General features: G+C 42.3%; 1 protein-coding gene across 1 annotated transcript in view; it reads left to right on the top strand.

Moving 5' to 3' along the window:
• The window catches only part of CYFIP2 (cytoplasmic FMR1 interacting protein 2), a 182,008-nt gene that overhangs the window by 30,702 nt on the left and 135,486 nt on the right, over positions 1 to 15,820 (top strand). Inside the window, exons 11-18 of the mRNA XM_007946403.2 lie at positions 1,124 to 1,243; positions 1,976 to 2,101; positions 8,100 to 8,266; positions 9,025 to 9,172; positions 11,585 to 11,659; positions 12,636 to 12,789; positions 13,938 to 14,094; positions 14,970 to 15,066. Coding sequence (XP_007944594.1) covers positions 1,124 to 1,243; positions 1,976 to 2,101; positions 8,100 to 8,266; positions 9,025 to 9,172; positions 11,585 to 11,659; positions 12,636 to 12,789; positions 13,938 to 14,094; positions 14,970 to 15,066 — 1,044 coding nt within the window. The remainder of the gene's footprint in view (positions 1 to 1,123; positions 1,244 to 1,975; positions 2,102 to 8,099; positions 8,267 to 9,024; positions 9,173 to 11,584; positions 11,660 to 12,635; positions 12,790 to 13,937; positions 14,095 to 14,969; positions 15,067 to 15,820) is intronic.

Here is a 15,820-nt window from a genome sequence, read left to right as displayed (position 1 = left end):
CATCTTTCATCTTGTTGTCAAATATTTAATCATTTGCACCATGCAGGAACTCCCCATTTGACCATAGGGCAGCATATTTGGTGGTGTGGTCATTGGGCCATTGGCCCACGTGCTTGTGAGGGCTCCCGGTAGACAATGACCAGGTCAAGCCCAAACCATTGGTACTCTTCACGCATGCCAGTCCACTGACCTAAAGCCAGGGTATCATTTATCTCGGTGCTGGGACCTTCTCAATTCCTCATGTTTTGGTGTGGGCTAAGAGTGAGTCTGACTCAAAGTTATTTTTAGAAACTACAGACATAAACCAAACCACATGCACACACACACACACATACACACATGCTTTATGTATATGTATATGCATAATTATACATACATATAATATTATACTTCATTGTCAGATACAGCACATACAGATATTTGATAGTCTACTTTGTTGTTGTTGTTTGCCGTCGAGTCAGCCCTGACTCATAGCGACCCCTCCTTGGGTTTCCAAGGCAGTATCACTACGGAAGTAGGATTGCCCAACCTTCTTTCCAAGGAGTGGCTGGTGGGTTTGAACTGCCAGCCTTCTGGTGAGCAGTCAAGTGCCTTAGGCACTATGCTACCAGAGCTCCTAGATAGTCTACTTTAGTGCTCTTCAATCCATGAGTGATAACTAATTAATGAATCATCAGATCATGTGAGTGGATTGTGATGGCACTTTTATATGAAATAGAATGGAAAATCAGAGGAAATTACATGTATTAAGAATAAGATTGCTTCATGGAAAATGTTGTTTCACATATATATTGAATACCTCCATGTAAGTATGTGTTCCTAGGTCATTTTATAACATTTACATTTTACTGTGAGTTTCAGTCAAAAAAGTTTGAAAGCTGCTGCTGCATGAGATCCAGGGTGGTGAACAGTGGGACTGTGGTATCATACCACCTGAATTTGTACATTGAACCATGTGCAAGCCATGTGGCCTCAGCAAGGCACTTAACTGAGCCACAGTTTACCTGTCAAGGGAGTATCATAATAGCACATTCCTTATAGTGTTCTTGGGAGGAATCAATGAAATAATAAATAAACAGTGCCAAATGCTTAGACAGGCAGAGTGACAACCAGTGTTCCCCAGGTGGTGACGGGCTCTGGGCTGGACAGCCAGAAGTCAGATGAGGAGTACCGCGAGCTGTTTGACCTGGCTCTGCGGGGCCTGCAGCTTTTGTCCAAGTGGAGCGCCCACGTCATGGAGGTGGTAGGTGCCTGGTGGGCAAAGGGCCCTGCCCCCATCTGTCCCCTCCAGACTGATCCCTTTTCACTTAGGTTCTGTCTCCACCTTTCTCCAGTGCCTTTTTTTTTTAAAAACAGCTGATTTGAGATATAATTCATATACCATACCATTCACTCATTTAAAGTGTATAATTCACTGACTTTTTTAGTATATGCACAGAATTGTGGAGCCATCACCACAGTCAATTTTAAAACATTTTCATCACCTCAAAAAGAAAGTGCATACCCGTTAGCTACCTCCGCCTTCCTCCCTTTCCCCAAGGCCTTGATGTGTGCCATTGAGTTGATACTGACTTACAGAGACCCTAGATGACAGAGTAGAACTGTCCTGTGTGGTTTCCTATGCTGTAATCTTTATGGGAGCAGGTCTTTCTCCCATGGAGCCACTGGTGAGCTAGTGCTTAACCTTCACACCACCAGGGTTCTTCCCCAAGGCCTGTGCAACCACTAATCTACTTTATCTCTCTAGATTTCCCTCTTCTGGACATCTTGTCTAAGTTGAGTCATATAATACATGGTCTTTTGTGACTGGTTTCTTTCAGTTAGATTAATGTTTTTGAGGTTCATCCATGTTAGAGCATGTATCCATTGTTCATTTCTCTTTGTGGCTGAATAACATTCCCTTGTATGGCTGTGCCACATTTGGGTTACCCATTCATCAGTTGATGGGCATTTGGGTTGTTTCCACTCTTCCCAGTACTCTTGGAAGTTGGTTCACCCCACAGACAAGTTCTGCAACAAGGACTGCCCTGGGACAGCAGAAGAGTATGAGAGAGCGACGCGCTACAATTACACCAGTGAGGAAAAGTTTGCCTTTGTGGAGGTAGGTGCTGCCTCCCTTCCGACCTGGAGAGGCAGTTGTTCAGTTTCTGGTGGTGGTTCCAAGAGTGGTCCTGAGTCAAATAACAGTGTTGGTCCTCCTGATTCGTACCTTCCGCCCTTGCCCCCTTCTCCATTCAAGTACTTGCTGTCATCAATATCAATCCCTATCAAAATTTATTATCGAGGAGTAGTTCCAAACTCATTCTGCTCTTAAAACTACATAAGAAAAGACTGACCACCCCATGAAAAATGTGGGTAACCAACAGAGGAAAAACAAATGGCCAAGAGACATGAAAAAATACTCAAACTGATGAAAAACTAAATTAAAACTAAGATGGCATACAGTGTTTACCAATCAGGATGGCAAAGATTTAAAAGATTTGTATCATATGTTATTGGTTGAAATGTAAGAAACAGAATTTCTTGGAAACCTTCAGAGGCTGCCTACATTTTATAGGCTTACTAGATAATATGTATCCAAATGTTTAATGTACATACCCTTTGGCTCAGAAGTTGTTCTGTGAATATATCCCAGGGAAATAAGCCTACTGTACAACTCTACAACTGCAGAAATGTGTACATAGATATTTATCACAGTATTTATAATGCTAAAACACCTTACATAGCCTTCAAATGGGACCAGGTAGGCAAATTAAAGTGCAGCTATGTAATTGAAACTGTCGTCACTAAAATAGAATTTCCTACATGGAAAGATATGCACAGTATATTAAGTTTAAGGAAAAAACAAACATTAAAGAACAGCATGTAAAATGATCCCACATGTACTAAAATTAATATACGTTTGTGTATTTGCATTAAAATATAAAGGACATAGATATTTATCTATACCAAACCATTAACAGTAATCATTTCTGGAGGGAAGATTCTTACTTCTTGCTTTACAACCTTCTGGATTGTTTTTTGTCCGTTTGATGACAATAAGATTTTCTATTTTGGAGGGAAGTTCTCATTCACACTAGGCTGTGAGTGATGGCTACCTCTTTCATGAGCATCTGAACTCTAGAAGAGACTAGTTTACAAGTCAGAGACCTGAATACTAGCTCAGGCCCTAGGTCACTTCATCTCTCTGAGCCTCAGCTTCCTTACCTGTAAAATGGAGCTAGTAATCTCTACCCTCTTCCATCCCAGGGTTCTTGCTGAGAGTCTCAACATATGTCAAAGAAAATAATGGATGTAGATGAGCTTTGAAAGCTGTAAAGAGTCAGACAGATGTAAGGGGTTAGGGTTGTTATTAGCAGCTCTGCAAGCTATACTTTAAAGGACTGGAGCCCAGAGGTGTAATTTCAGGCTGAAAAAAAAAGTTAAAATCACACTTGACGTTGTCCTGAATGGTCCTTTGACCCCTTGGCACTTCCATTGCCAATATCAGCCTGGAAAGAAAAGTCTTTCAGTCATCATCACTGGAAGAGAAAGCCATCCTTAGACCTATTTAAAATGAAAATTGCAGTCAGAGGGTCCATGCAATTTTTTGTAAAACTGTTAATGTGTTTCTTTCCTTAATAAAAGGAATATGTTTGTACTATGTTTAATTTAAGATCCCTAGGTGGTATAAAGAGTTTAACTTGAGTGCTAACTGAAAGCTTGTGCCAAAGGGGCAAGGAGGCCGCATCTTCTGATCTCCTCTAAACTACACAAGAGGAAGACAGAATCACTATCAGCAGCCTAAGGCCTATTCCTGCAAGGGCAGACATGCTGCCACCCTCCAGCCCTTTTACTAACCTTGACATCAACTGTTCCTCCTGCAGCACCCACCATCTCTCTCCTGGGTTCGATAATTCACTGCAGTGGCCACACAGAACTCACAGATTATGGGGTTTATTAGGGAATCAACAGGCTATAGTTAAATTTCAGGAATGTGCTCAGTCTCTCGCAGCTTGCCTTGTTTCTCAGTCTAGCTCAGTAGCACATCTCTCTCCCAGCAGTATATGTCTCTCACATCTCTCTCTCAGCAGCACATCTTTCTCAGCCAGCAGTGAGAGAGACTCCTGCCTCTAGGAAGCCTCCTTTTGAGCCTGGCAGAGTGGCCCAAATTAACCAATCCCAGCATCAGAATTTTTTACACCCGAGAGAGAGAGAGAGAGAGAGAGTGAGAGTGAGAGAGTGAGTGTGAACTTCCCAGAAGATTACTTTGTGCCACTCTCAACAGAAACAGTCCAGGTGGATAACTTTAACAATCAGGAGCTTCTCAGTTGCTCAGGGCAAATTCCACCACAGAGTTTACAAAGACTCTGGCTAGAAAAGACATACCATATAATTTACTACACCACAGCTTGGTTGTGGAAGAAAGGCTTAGCAATCTGCTTCTATAAAGATTGCAGCTAAGAATATCCTATGGAACAGTTCTACTTTAACACATGGGGTTATGATGGGTCAGCATCAACTCCATAGCAATGGGATTTGGTTCACTACTTTGTTTCTTTTGGTAGGTAATTTGGAAAATGCTCCTCCCAGCCCGACTCCCACTCTCACCTTCCCAAAGTCTCATATCATTCAAAGACAACTACCAGTAGCAATTTACTATATTTCTTTCTAGTCCTTACTTTTTTGTGCATTTAGAAATGTTAAAATTTTTATTTCATTCCTAAAACATTTTTTAAACAAATTTTTAAAGAAAAAATAGCTGAACATAGCATGTAGCAACAATAGAACAAATGAAGGCACCCTTCCTCACCCTGAATTCCCAAACAGGAGACATCTTTCAATTCTTTAAGCTATTTCTTCTGATATTTATCTATGTATTTCTAAGTATCATGATCATGGATTATTTCTTGGTTTTCCAATTTATGACATTTTCTATTGATTTCTCACTTTGAGAGATAAGAATTTAGCTTTCTCACCTTCATCTTCTACTCCACAACTCACTCAGTTCTTTTTCCTCGTCTTCCCAGTGTGGTGATTTTACACTTTTTGGTTAAATCAATAGTTCCTTTATATTTTTATGGCCAAGTAACTATTGTTTATTGCTAAGCTGTAGTGGTCTGTATCTAGCCAAGATATAAAATTCTAAATTACAAACAATTTTCTTCTAGAACTTGGTCTTTTTTGTTTTCTAATGTTTCTGCTAAAAATCTGGATTCTATTGTCTTTTTGTTTCTAATGTTCCTGCTAAAAATTTGGATTCTATTCTGATTTCTGACTCCTTTGTAAAAATGTTTTAATAACTACTTACTGAAATATAATTCATATACCATAAAATGCACTCTTTTAAAATAATTCAGTGATTTTTAGTATATTCACAATCACACAGCCATCATCACCACTATCTAATTTTAGGATATTATTATTACTTAAAAAAAAAAAAGAAAACTTCATCCCTTGCAGACATTCACCATCCACCCTTACCCCCAAGCCTCAGACAATCACTCACCTATTTTGTTTGTCTCTGTACATGTACCTGTTTTTTTGTATCTGTGTATCTAGCTATCCCAAGACCATTTGTTGAAAAGAATATTCTTTCTCCATTAAATTGCTTTGATTCCCTTGTCGAAATTATATTGATTATTAATGTAAGGGTTTATTTCTGGACTCTCAGTTATTTTTCATTAATCTATCTATTTATAATTTGGCAATACCACACTGTTTTATACCTTTGTAAGTTTTGATATCAGAAAGTGTGAGTCCTCCAACTTTATTTTTCTTTTTCCCATGTAGAATTTTATAGGGTCATTGCTATATGCCTTTTGTTCTGAAATTCCATAGTGAGGCATCTTGGTGAGGGCTTTTTGCATTCATTGTTTTAGGTACTACATAGGCCATTTCATTGTGAAAACAAATAAATGTCCATTAGCTCTGAGAAATTTCCTAGAATTTTCATTTTGATAAACTTTTCCTCTCTATTTTCTCTACTCTTTCTTTCTAAGATTTCAAACTGACAAGTATTGGGCATCTTGGATTTAATCTCTAGTTTTCTTATCTTTTCTCTTATTGTACATTACTTCTTTTTGGTCAGATTTATGGAATATTTCCTCAAAATCATCTTTAAACTCTATTAGAATATTTTTTCAATGATAATATTTTTAATGTCCAAAGTCTCTGTCTTATTCTTTGAATGTTCTGTGTTTATAGTGCACTGATCTTGTGTCATGAGTGTAATATCTCCATGAGGATAATTACAATTTTTATAATCAATTTTATTGAGATAGAATTCATATACAATATACAGCATCTATTTACACTGTACATTTCAGAGAATTTTGACAGTTATATATACCTGTGAAACCACCAACACAATCAGCATACAGAAGGAACATTTCTGTCTCTCCCTAAAGATCTCATGTGCTACTTTGCAGTCTCTCCCTATCTCCTCCATCCCTAGACCCAGGCAACCACTTATCAGCTTTTTGTCATCATTGACTAGTTTGCATTTTCTAAAATTTTGTATGAATAAAATCAGATAGTGTGTACGTTTTGTGTTTGGCTTCATTGACTTAGAATAATAATTTTGAGATTTGTCTGTGTTGCTTTATATATCTGTAGTTTGTTCTTTTTTTTAATCTTGAGTATTATTTTACCATATGGATATATCGTAGTTTACATCCATTGTTAATGAATAATGCACTGTTTCCAGTTTTGTTTCGGCCAGTATGAGTAAAGATGTTTTGAATATTTGAGTACAAGTTTTTGAGTGGACTTATGTTTTTATTTTACTTGAAATGTTTATGTGGTAGGTTTATGTTCAACTTTTTAAGAAACCACCAAAAAGTTTTCCAAAAGTGGTTGTACAGTTTTACATTCCCACCAGCAATATATTAGCAATACATTTGCTCAAAATCCTCACCAGTCCTTAATACTTCCATCTTAACTAATTCAGCCATTTTAATGCATATTCAATCAAATCTCATTAAGCTTTATTTGCATTTCCTTGAAAAATAAAGTTGAGCATCTTTCATGTACTGATTTATATATCTTCTTTTGTGAAGTGTTATCTGCTGAAATATTTTGCTCATCTTTTAAAATTGAGTTGTTAGTCTTAGTCGATTATGAGAATTTTTTATATATTCCCGATATAAGTCCTTAACCATATAATGTTGAAATTATTATTTTTTTCTTATTGGTGACTTGCCTTTTCATTTTCTTAAATATGTATTTTCAAATGCAACTCTTTAATTTTGACAAAATTAAATTTATCAAATATTTTGAGACTTGGAATTTTTGTATCCTATGTTAGAAATCTTTCTCTATGCCAGGGTTGCAAATGTGACTTTATCGCAAGACTATGACAGCCTTTCTAATCCTCCTCCATCCCATTTACCTTACCCACTGGGTAACAGACAAAGTACATCCCTCTCTTCCTCGGATGGGGAGGGAGGGATGATTATTACAAGGAGAGGATAGGAGCCCAGAGGAAAAGGCGCACACATTGCAGGCCAACGGGTCAGACCAGGTGTGCTCATCACAGAGACCTGTCTCCGATTCAGACAGATAAGTGAAGGAGGCGAATAGAAGGGCAGAAACTTTTCTCCCATAACTTCTACAGGGGAAGATATTTCTGTTTTATGGATCCAAGCAGTAACTGGCTAAATTATTTGAAAAGCAAGGATTATAAATACTCTTTAGAAAATTTACAATAAAAAAAAAAAAATCTATCTGACATGGTATACAGGTGCATGATATATGGAGAGGCCTCTAAAAGTCAAAGTGCTACTTAGATTGTGGTCCATGGATTAACTGCCACTTGTCACCAGTCCTCAATGAATAAGCACTGGTGCCAGAATGAAAATCGACAAATTTATAAAACATACTGTTCAGTTTAACTGACATCTTCGTTTTGTAGTCAGAGTTTCTTGATGAAGGAAACAGAGTATTGGCTTAGGTTCTGGTATACGTTTCTTACCTAGTTGTGAACCTCCACTCCCAGTAGCATTAGCGTAGTGCTTATGGATATCTCACACCATGTCTCCCCAAGATGTGGTGGATGGTATAGGGTAGCTTGTTGTGCCAAACCCCTGTGAGCCTGACCTTAATCTGTACCTGGTCAGGTGATCGCCATGATCAAAGGCCTGCAGGTGCTCATGGGCAGGATGGAGAGCGTGTTCAACCAGGCCATCAGGAACACCATCTACGCAGCCCTGCAGGACTTTGCCCAGGTGACTCTGCGTGAGCCCCTGAGGCAGGCAGTGCGGAAGAAGAAGAACGTCCTCATCAGGTGGGTCTTCAAGGGGTCCTTTCCAGGAATGCAGCAAAGTTAGCAGAGCTTGGTATAAGCTAGAGAAGTAGTCCCTGGCTCAGTCAGCTTCTGGGGCAGCTTCAACTCACACAGACCCTTCTAACAAGTTTCCTTAATCAGGTGTCCCTCTTAGGAGACTTTGGACCTTTGTAATGAATTAAGCTTTAGTTTCCCTCTTTGAAGCCCCTTTCCACCATTGTCTAGACAGGTGAACTTAATCAAGGTACTTTCCTGCTCCAAACCTCAATTTTCCTCATTGGTAAAACGGGGATGATCATAGTACCTATTTTATAGGCAGCTGGGATGATAAAATGAGATAATCCATTTGTAGAGCTAGGCACACAGCACTATGGGGTATGTGTGCAGCACATAGAAATTATTGTTAAATATTTAAATCCACAGAGATTTCATTGGATTAATGAGACTTCCCTTTAGCCAAAGAGAAAAATAGCCATTCTGCTATACTTAAGTTCTCTCCCACTGTGTAGGCTCAGAGCTAGGTGTTCAAATGTGTACTGGGCATCAGAATCACTTGGGACACTAATTAAAATGCAGATTTTGGAACTATACCTCAAATCTATTGAACTAGCACCTCAGGGATGGGCCCAGGGGTGTTTTACTAGTACCCCAGTAATGCTAATGCAGACATTCCTGGGACATCACAAGCCTAGAAACACAGACTTGCAGTGCCTTTCCAGTGTCACACCTTGTCTCAGTTTCAGCTCTTCCATCCCCAGTGTCCTGCAGGCAATTCGGAAGACCATCTGTGACTGGGAGGGAGGCCGAGAGCCTCCCAATGACCCATGCTTAAGAGGAGAGAAGGACCCCAAAGGTGGATTTGACATCAAGGTGCCCCGACGTGCTGTGGGGCCCTCCAGCACACAGGTAAGTGGCTCCAGGCACAGGCTGGCTTTCTGGACTCAGACCAGTCGGGCCACAGTGTGTCATCTTGGCTGGACCTCAGGGCAGTGGGGCTGGGGGTTCTTGGGCAGGAGGAGCAGGGTCAAGCGGCTGCTCTAGTTTTACTCTTCCATCTTGTTTTGATATAGGAGGGAGGACCACTGGCTTAAGATTCAGGAGACCTGGATTCTAGTCCTAGATACCTGTGTGACCTCGGGCATATTACACAGTCTCTCTGTGCCTTGGTTGTCTAATCTGGCAAACAGGGGTAATAGTGGGGTGGTTATCTCCCAGCCCTGTGAAGCACAAGTTCATAAGATGAGTTTAAAGTGGAATCCATATGCATCGATCCTGTCCCTCTTTAATGAACTCGGGCTTCTACCCTGCAGTGATATCCGTGCTCAGGAATTCTCCAGTTCTGACTTGCTGTGTGAACTTGGGCAAGCCCCTTTGCCTCTCTGAGGTCTTCTTATGTTCTCTGTAAAAATGAAAAACTTTGGATGAGGTCATGTTACTGACAAAAGACCCCACATCCCCAAAGAAGATTGACCCCTTAGAGAAAGTCTAGTAATCAGAAACATTTGGAGTTGCCAGCCAGAGCTTGTGAAGAAGAGGTTGCCTGCAGCATATTGAAAGCAGTCATAAAATGACAGAGAGAGAGAAAAAAAGTAAAGAATCTTGGCACCTTTAATCAAATTCTTGCTTAGGGATGATTTCTGGCGGGCTTTTTGAGGGAGTCTCTGGGTGGTGTGAATGGCTAACATGCTTACCAGCTAACCAAGAAGTTGGAGGTTCACATTGACCTAGAGGTGCCTTGGAAGAAAAGCCTGATGATCTACTTCTGAAAAATCAGCCATGAAAACCCTGTAGCGCGCAGTTCCACTCTGAGACACACAGAGGGTGGCCACAAGTCAGAGCTGACTTGATGACACCTGGTTTGGCTCGGTTTCTGAAGTACTGATAAAAGCATGTGGACCTTATTGCCACTTTCAAGGGCTTACAGGCCCCAGAAGTACCAGGCTGAATGTGTTCCTGGTTCGTATGACCTTTACCTCACTCGACTCTGAATTCCTGAGGCCGTGAATCCTCTGAGATGAGTCTTTGGAGCCCACCCCTGACCCTCCCCACTGTGTGTGTGTCTGTGTCTGGGCAGGGGGGTGGGCAGGGCAGCAGCCAGGTGGGTTCTCAACAGTGTTGTCATCATTTCCCTTGGCTTCACAGCCCTCATCTCACCTGCTGGTTGTGGAACATCCCCGGGAAGCTTCTATAGAGGTTTTGTGTCATGTCAAGGGTAAAGATCTTTCCAGCCCAGGGTACCTGGGAGGGGCTGAACAGGGCTTTTGGGTGTTTCTGTACATCCTAAGACATGAGTGAGGAAGAAACAGGGGGAAAAAAAAAGACAAACTAGAAAGAGTGAGATGAGATGAGGGGAACCATAGGCAGTGACAGTAAGAGAGAAAGAAAGAAAGGGAGAGAAAGAAAGGTGTGGAAGGAATATTTTATATAGACAATGAGGGAGAGTTGCCAGTAGTTATCCCCCACTAAAACATCACCTACTCATGTCATGTGGCTGAGATGTATTTTATGAACTCCTAGCCAGAGCTAGAAGAGCCCTTAGACACAAACTAGTCCCAGACCCCTCCCCCTGTTTTACAGATGGGGGAACTGAGGTCCAGAGAGGGGCAGTGACTTGTCCAAGTCACAAGGTGAGTCAGTAGTGGAGGTGGGACAAGAACCCAGGTCTCCTGACTCCCACCACAGGGCTCTGTGACAGCAGTAGACATGGGCATCTAGCATAGGAGGGGTAGAGACAATTCTGGTGAGTTGAATGCTCTGTTAAATAAAAGTCTGTGTGTAAAGAGTTCACCCTCAAATGGGTGATACTGAATTTCCAATAATTAAAATTTGATGTAAATCACTTAGCACCACAGTGGATGGGGCTTGATGAATCCTTTCTGTGAGGACTCCAAAGGCCATCAGTAGACCAGTGGTTCTTGATTCTTAGGGAGGATCAGACATGCCCACCACCAACAGGGGTCTAGAGGGGGAAACTGCCTCATAAATCCACAACCACAGTCATTCCTTTCTCATAAATTAAAGTCCTGTGGTGGAGATAGTTTGTCACTTGTTTCTGTGGCCCCACTGCCCAGACCACTACCAGGCATGTGGCAGATTAAAATTCTAGAGAAGACTTGGAGGCAGCAGAGCTGGATACAGTGGCAGAGGGAGGTTGGAGCATCTCAGAGGTGGTTGGCAAGTGGCCCCCATCAGTCGCGGCGGCTATCCCACCATATACAATACCTCTTGCTTTTCTCTTTCTCTCTCTTTCTCTCTCTCCCTCTTCCCTGTCTCTCCTGCCCTCCCATCCCTCTTCCTTCTCTCCTATCTATGTCTTAGGCCTGCCAGTGGTCCCCGCGGGCTTTGTTTCACCCCACTGGTGGCACACAGGGCCGAAGAGGCTGCCGATCCCTGGTATACCACCGTCTGGCTGGGTTGGTTGGGTACACTGCTCCAGGAGGCAGCAGGAATGGACTAGCCTGGCTCCTCAAGGCCCCTTCCAACCCTAAGATTCAGAGACACATGATGTGGAGGCACTGGCGGGAAGGAAAAATCTAGATTAGCAAAGAGAACAACCCTACTGCACTTGCGCCCTTTGCGTTTAAGGCACCCTGTAAGCAGGAGTTAATTGTCTATTAGGCCTCCTGTGTAAGTACCAATATTAACCCCGCTTTCCACTCAGGATTTTGATGGGCTGCACAATACAGCTGAAGCCACCAGGGGGAGCCATCGCTCAGTAATTGTTCCAAAATTCAGAGGGTCAGAAACTCCAGGTGGTGGGGGGAGCTTGTTTTCATCATATCCCATTTCACAGATCCACAGAAGGTTAGAGTTTAAAGGGACTGGTTTGAGAACACATCTGATCTAACTCCCTCATGGTAACAGATTAGAAAACTGAGGCCCGGAGTGGGGACTTTGTTGCCCAAGGTCACACAGCAAGTCAGTGGCAGTGCCTGGCCTTGAACCCCAGCTCTTTGACTAGCAGCCCATTGCTGCACCCATGGGACCACCATTGCCATCCAGGAAAGCAGGGAGTGATCCAGAGTGACATGGAACAGGGTTATCTGATGCCCACACCCTTGACCTAGCAGAGCTGCCAGGAACCTCTCTCCCCAGGGCCTGAGCCTGCCTGGTATCACCAGGTTCATCCACCAGGGACACTGCAGAGCCCTGGGTTGCATCTCCCTCCCAGGCTGATCAGTCTACCTCTTGAAGGTTTTCTCAGTTCAAAATTCATATTTCCAGTCCTAAACTTCCTTAAGACAATGCTTTTTAAGAGCAGGTATTTGCTGAAAAAAGAAAAAATAAATAATAATAATATACCACGAAGCAATCTTCTCCCTGTGACAAAGAGCTGGCCCTGACCTTTTCATCTTACTTTCTTTTCAAGCTGTACATGGTGCGGACCATGCTGGAATCGCTCATCGCAGACAAAAGTGGTTCCAAGAAGACCCTGAGAAGCAGCCTGGATGGACCCATTGTCCTTGCCATTGAGGACTTCCACAAGCAGTCCTTCTTCTTCACACACCTGCTCAACATCAGTGGTGAGCCACAATGTCTGGCCAGGAATGGGGGAGGGGAGAGTGGCGTGCCCCAGACCCCAGAACGCTGAGGCTCTTGGGCCACAAGTTGCAAAAAGACATGTTCATTGACTTAAAAGGGCACAATTTTCCGCCATGGAAAACACACACTTTCCACTGGACTAGAGAGCTAGAGAGAACCCTCCGTGCAGCCTCAGTTTCTCACTGATTTAGCTAAATTTGGCTAGTAAATAATTGTGGCTGATTTGGCTTAAGCCCTTAGTGGAGGTGCATGAAAACCAGGAATATACACACATGCATCTAGGCACTAGGAAATTGGCTTTTTGTTGCTAAGCAGCAGCTAGGAACCAATTAGTACTTGTTGCTCCTAGCAGAGGGAACTTGCAGGCTAGCTGTCTACCTTATGTCCTTCCACTCTTTCTCTTCTCTTAGTAGGATGCATGTCCAGGTTAGACAGAGCAGGATGGAGGAAGAGAATGAGCTTAACAAACAGTCCAAACTTTTTCATTACAGAGTAGCCTAGGAAGGGCCTTAGAGGCCTCTGAATAGTAAGAGTAAGGAATTCTGAATTACCATTATGGAAGCTGTCAAGCAGCTGCCACCAGATGAAAGTAAACACTTGGGGACCTGTTTTGAATGCTGCATACTTTTACACTTAGGTTAAAATTTTAAGGTTGGGGGGTGTTAGAAATTATGGGATTGTTTGCAGCTCTAAAGTCCATACACACACACACACACACACACAGCCACTGTCTTTGAACCTTAATGTGCTGTTTTCTAAATAGACACTTACTTTAAGTCAAGAGGCAGGATCTACTAATCAAGTCATATTTATTAAGTCCTTCTTTGTACCCTGGGAGCTCTGGTAGCATAGTGCCTAAGGCACTTGACTGCTAAGCAGAAGGCTGGTGGTTCAAACCTACTAGCTACTCCTCAGAAGGAAGGTTGGGCAATCTACTTCCATAGTGATACTGCCTCGGCAACCCAAGGAGGGGTCACTGTGAGTTGGGGCTGACTTGATGGCACATAACAACAACAACAACAACCTTGTACCCAGCACAATGATAATAATAACAATAAAAATTGTAAGAACTAATAACTTTTGAGTGCTTCCTATGTGTGACCCAAAGCTTTTTCCTTCATGCTTTCAGAAGCCCTGCAGCAGTGTTGTGACCTCTCCCAGCTCTGGTTCCGAGAATTCTTCCTGGAGTTAACCATGGGCCGGCGAATCCAATTCCCTATTGAGATGTCCATGCCATGGATTCTAACAGACCATATCCTGGAGACCAAAGAACCTTCCATGATGGAGTAAGAAGCAGGACTGGGCCAGCAAGCGGGTTCCCCGGTTGCAGGTGGAGGGCGCTTTACCAGAGCATGCTGTTCTTTCCAAAAGGAAGTGCTGAGTTGATTAGGCAGTGTGGCTCACCAGGGGGAGAACTCAGGCCAAGGATCAAGTCACACACATTTGACTCAACTTTGCAGATAGGTTCAAGGGTTTATCAGCCTACCAGCCTTTCCTGTTGCCAATCTAATAACAGTCATGCTGGGAAAATAATTACCTCTGGAAATGAGGAAGCTTATACCTTTAACTGCCACCTGACTTCTTATTAGCCCCAGACTAATTTCTTTTGCATCAGTGAGTCACTGGTAGAATTCTTGCCTTCTATGCAAGAGACCCAGGTTTGATAAAGGCCAGTGTGTTTTACGTATGGCACCACTCATCGGTCAGTAGAGGCTTGCATGTTGCTATGATGTTGAACCTGTTTCAGGGGAGCTTTCAGAGTAAGGTGGGCTAGGAAGAAAGATCTGGTGATCTACGACTGAAAATCAACTGGTGAAAACCCTATGAATCACAACAGCTCAATCCACAACCATTATGGAGATGGCACATGACCATTCAACATTTTGATCCATTATGCAGGGGATTGCCATGAATCAGGGGCAACTAACAACAATAATTTCTTTAAGGCCTTGTTTTATTAGCATCATGGACTTTTGATTTCTATGGACAGACTATAAAGTTCCTAGATGGAAGCTCTGGAATAATATAATGCTAAAAGTTGTTTTCCTAGCTCCAGAGTTGTGTATCTTTTTGCCCGGTATTTTATATTTCCCAGGCAACTATAAATCTTCTTGTCCACAACAGAGACTGTGAGCTTATAACTGTTATTTTTTCTCCTCAGGTATGTCCTCTACCCTCTGGATCTGTACAACGACAGTGCTTACTATGCTCTGACCAAGTTTAAAAAGCAGTTCCTGTACGATGAGATAGAAGCTGAGGCAAGTGACTCCCTTTGTCCCTACAACCTTGTTAAAAATATTTGAGCTTTTCAAATCTCTAGGTATTAGCTCATAGTGGATGAATTGTTGTGGAGAGTGATCTTTATAAATGTCCATGATTGTCAGAAAGGATCTAGAAAGGGATGATGGTCTGTCTTTTCTAGATTTATTCAGGGATGAAAAATGATAGCAGTACATGTTGTTGTTAGGTGCCGTCCAGTTGCCTCTGACTCATAGTGGCCCTATGTACAATAGAACAAAACACTGACCAGTCCTGCACCATCCTCACAATCCTTGCTGTACTTCAGCTCACTGTGTCAATCCATCTCGTTGAGGGCCTTCCCCTTTATCACTGACCCTGCACTTTACCAAGCATGATATCTTTCTTGAGGAAATGGTCCCTTCTGACAACATAAGCTAAGTAGGTGAGATGAAGTCTGACCATTCTCACTTCCAAGGAATGTTCCAGCTGTACTTCGTGCAGGACAGATTTGTTCTTCTTTCTAGCAGTCTATGGTATTTTCAAAATTCTTCACCAACACCATAATTCAAAGGCATCAGCTCTTTTTTGGTCTTCCTTATTCATTATCCAGTTTTCACATACATATGAGCTGTTTGAAAATACCATGGCAGAGGCGGGGCAAGATGGCGGATTAGGCAGAAGGATTGCACAGACCCTCTTCAACAAAGAAAAGGGAAACCAATTAACACAGACACAGAAGATAATCTTGGACCCCTGAGCCTTGAAGGAAAG

Source organism: Orycteropus afer, unplaced genomic scaffold, assembly GCF_000298275.1.
Source record: "Orycteropus afer afer isolate SDZICR_OR568_19922 unplaced genomic scaffold, OryAfe1.0 scaffold00160, whole genome shotgun sequence".
Classification (NCBI taxonomy): domain Eukaryota; kingdom Metazoa; phylum Chordata; class Mammalia; order Tubulidentata; family Orycteropodidae; genus Orycteropus; species Orycteropus afer.
This window is presented reverse-complemented; position numbering and strand designations above follow the sequence as displayed.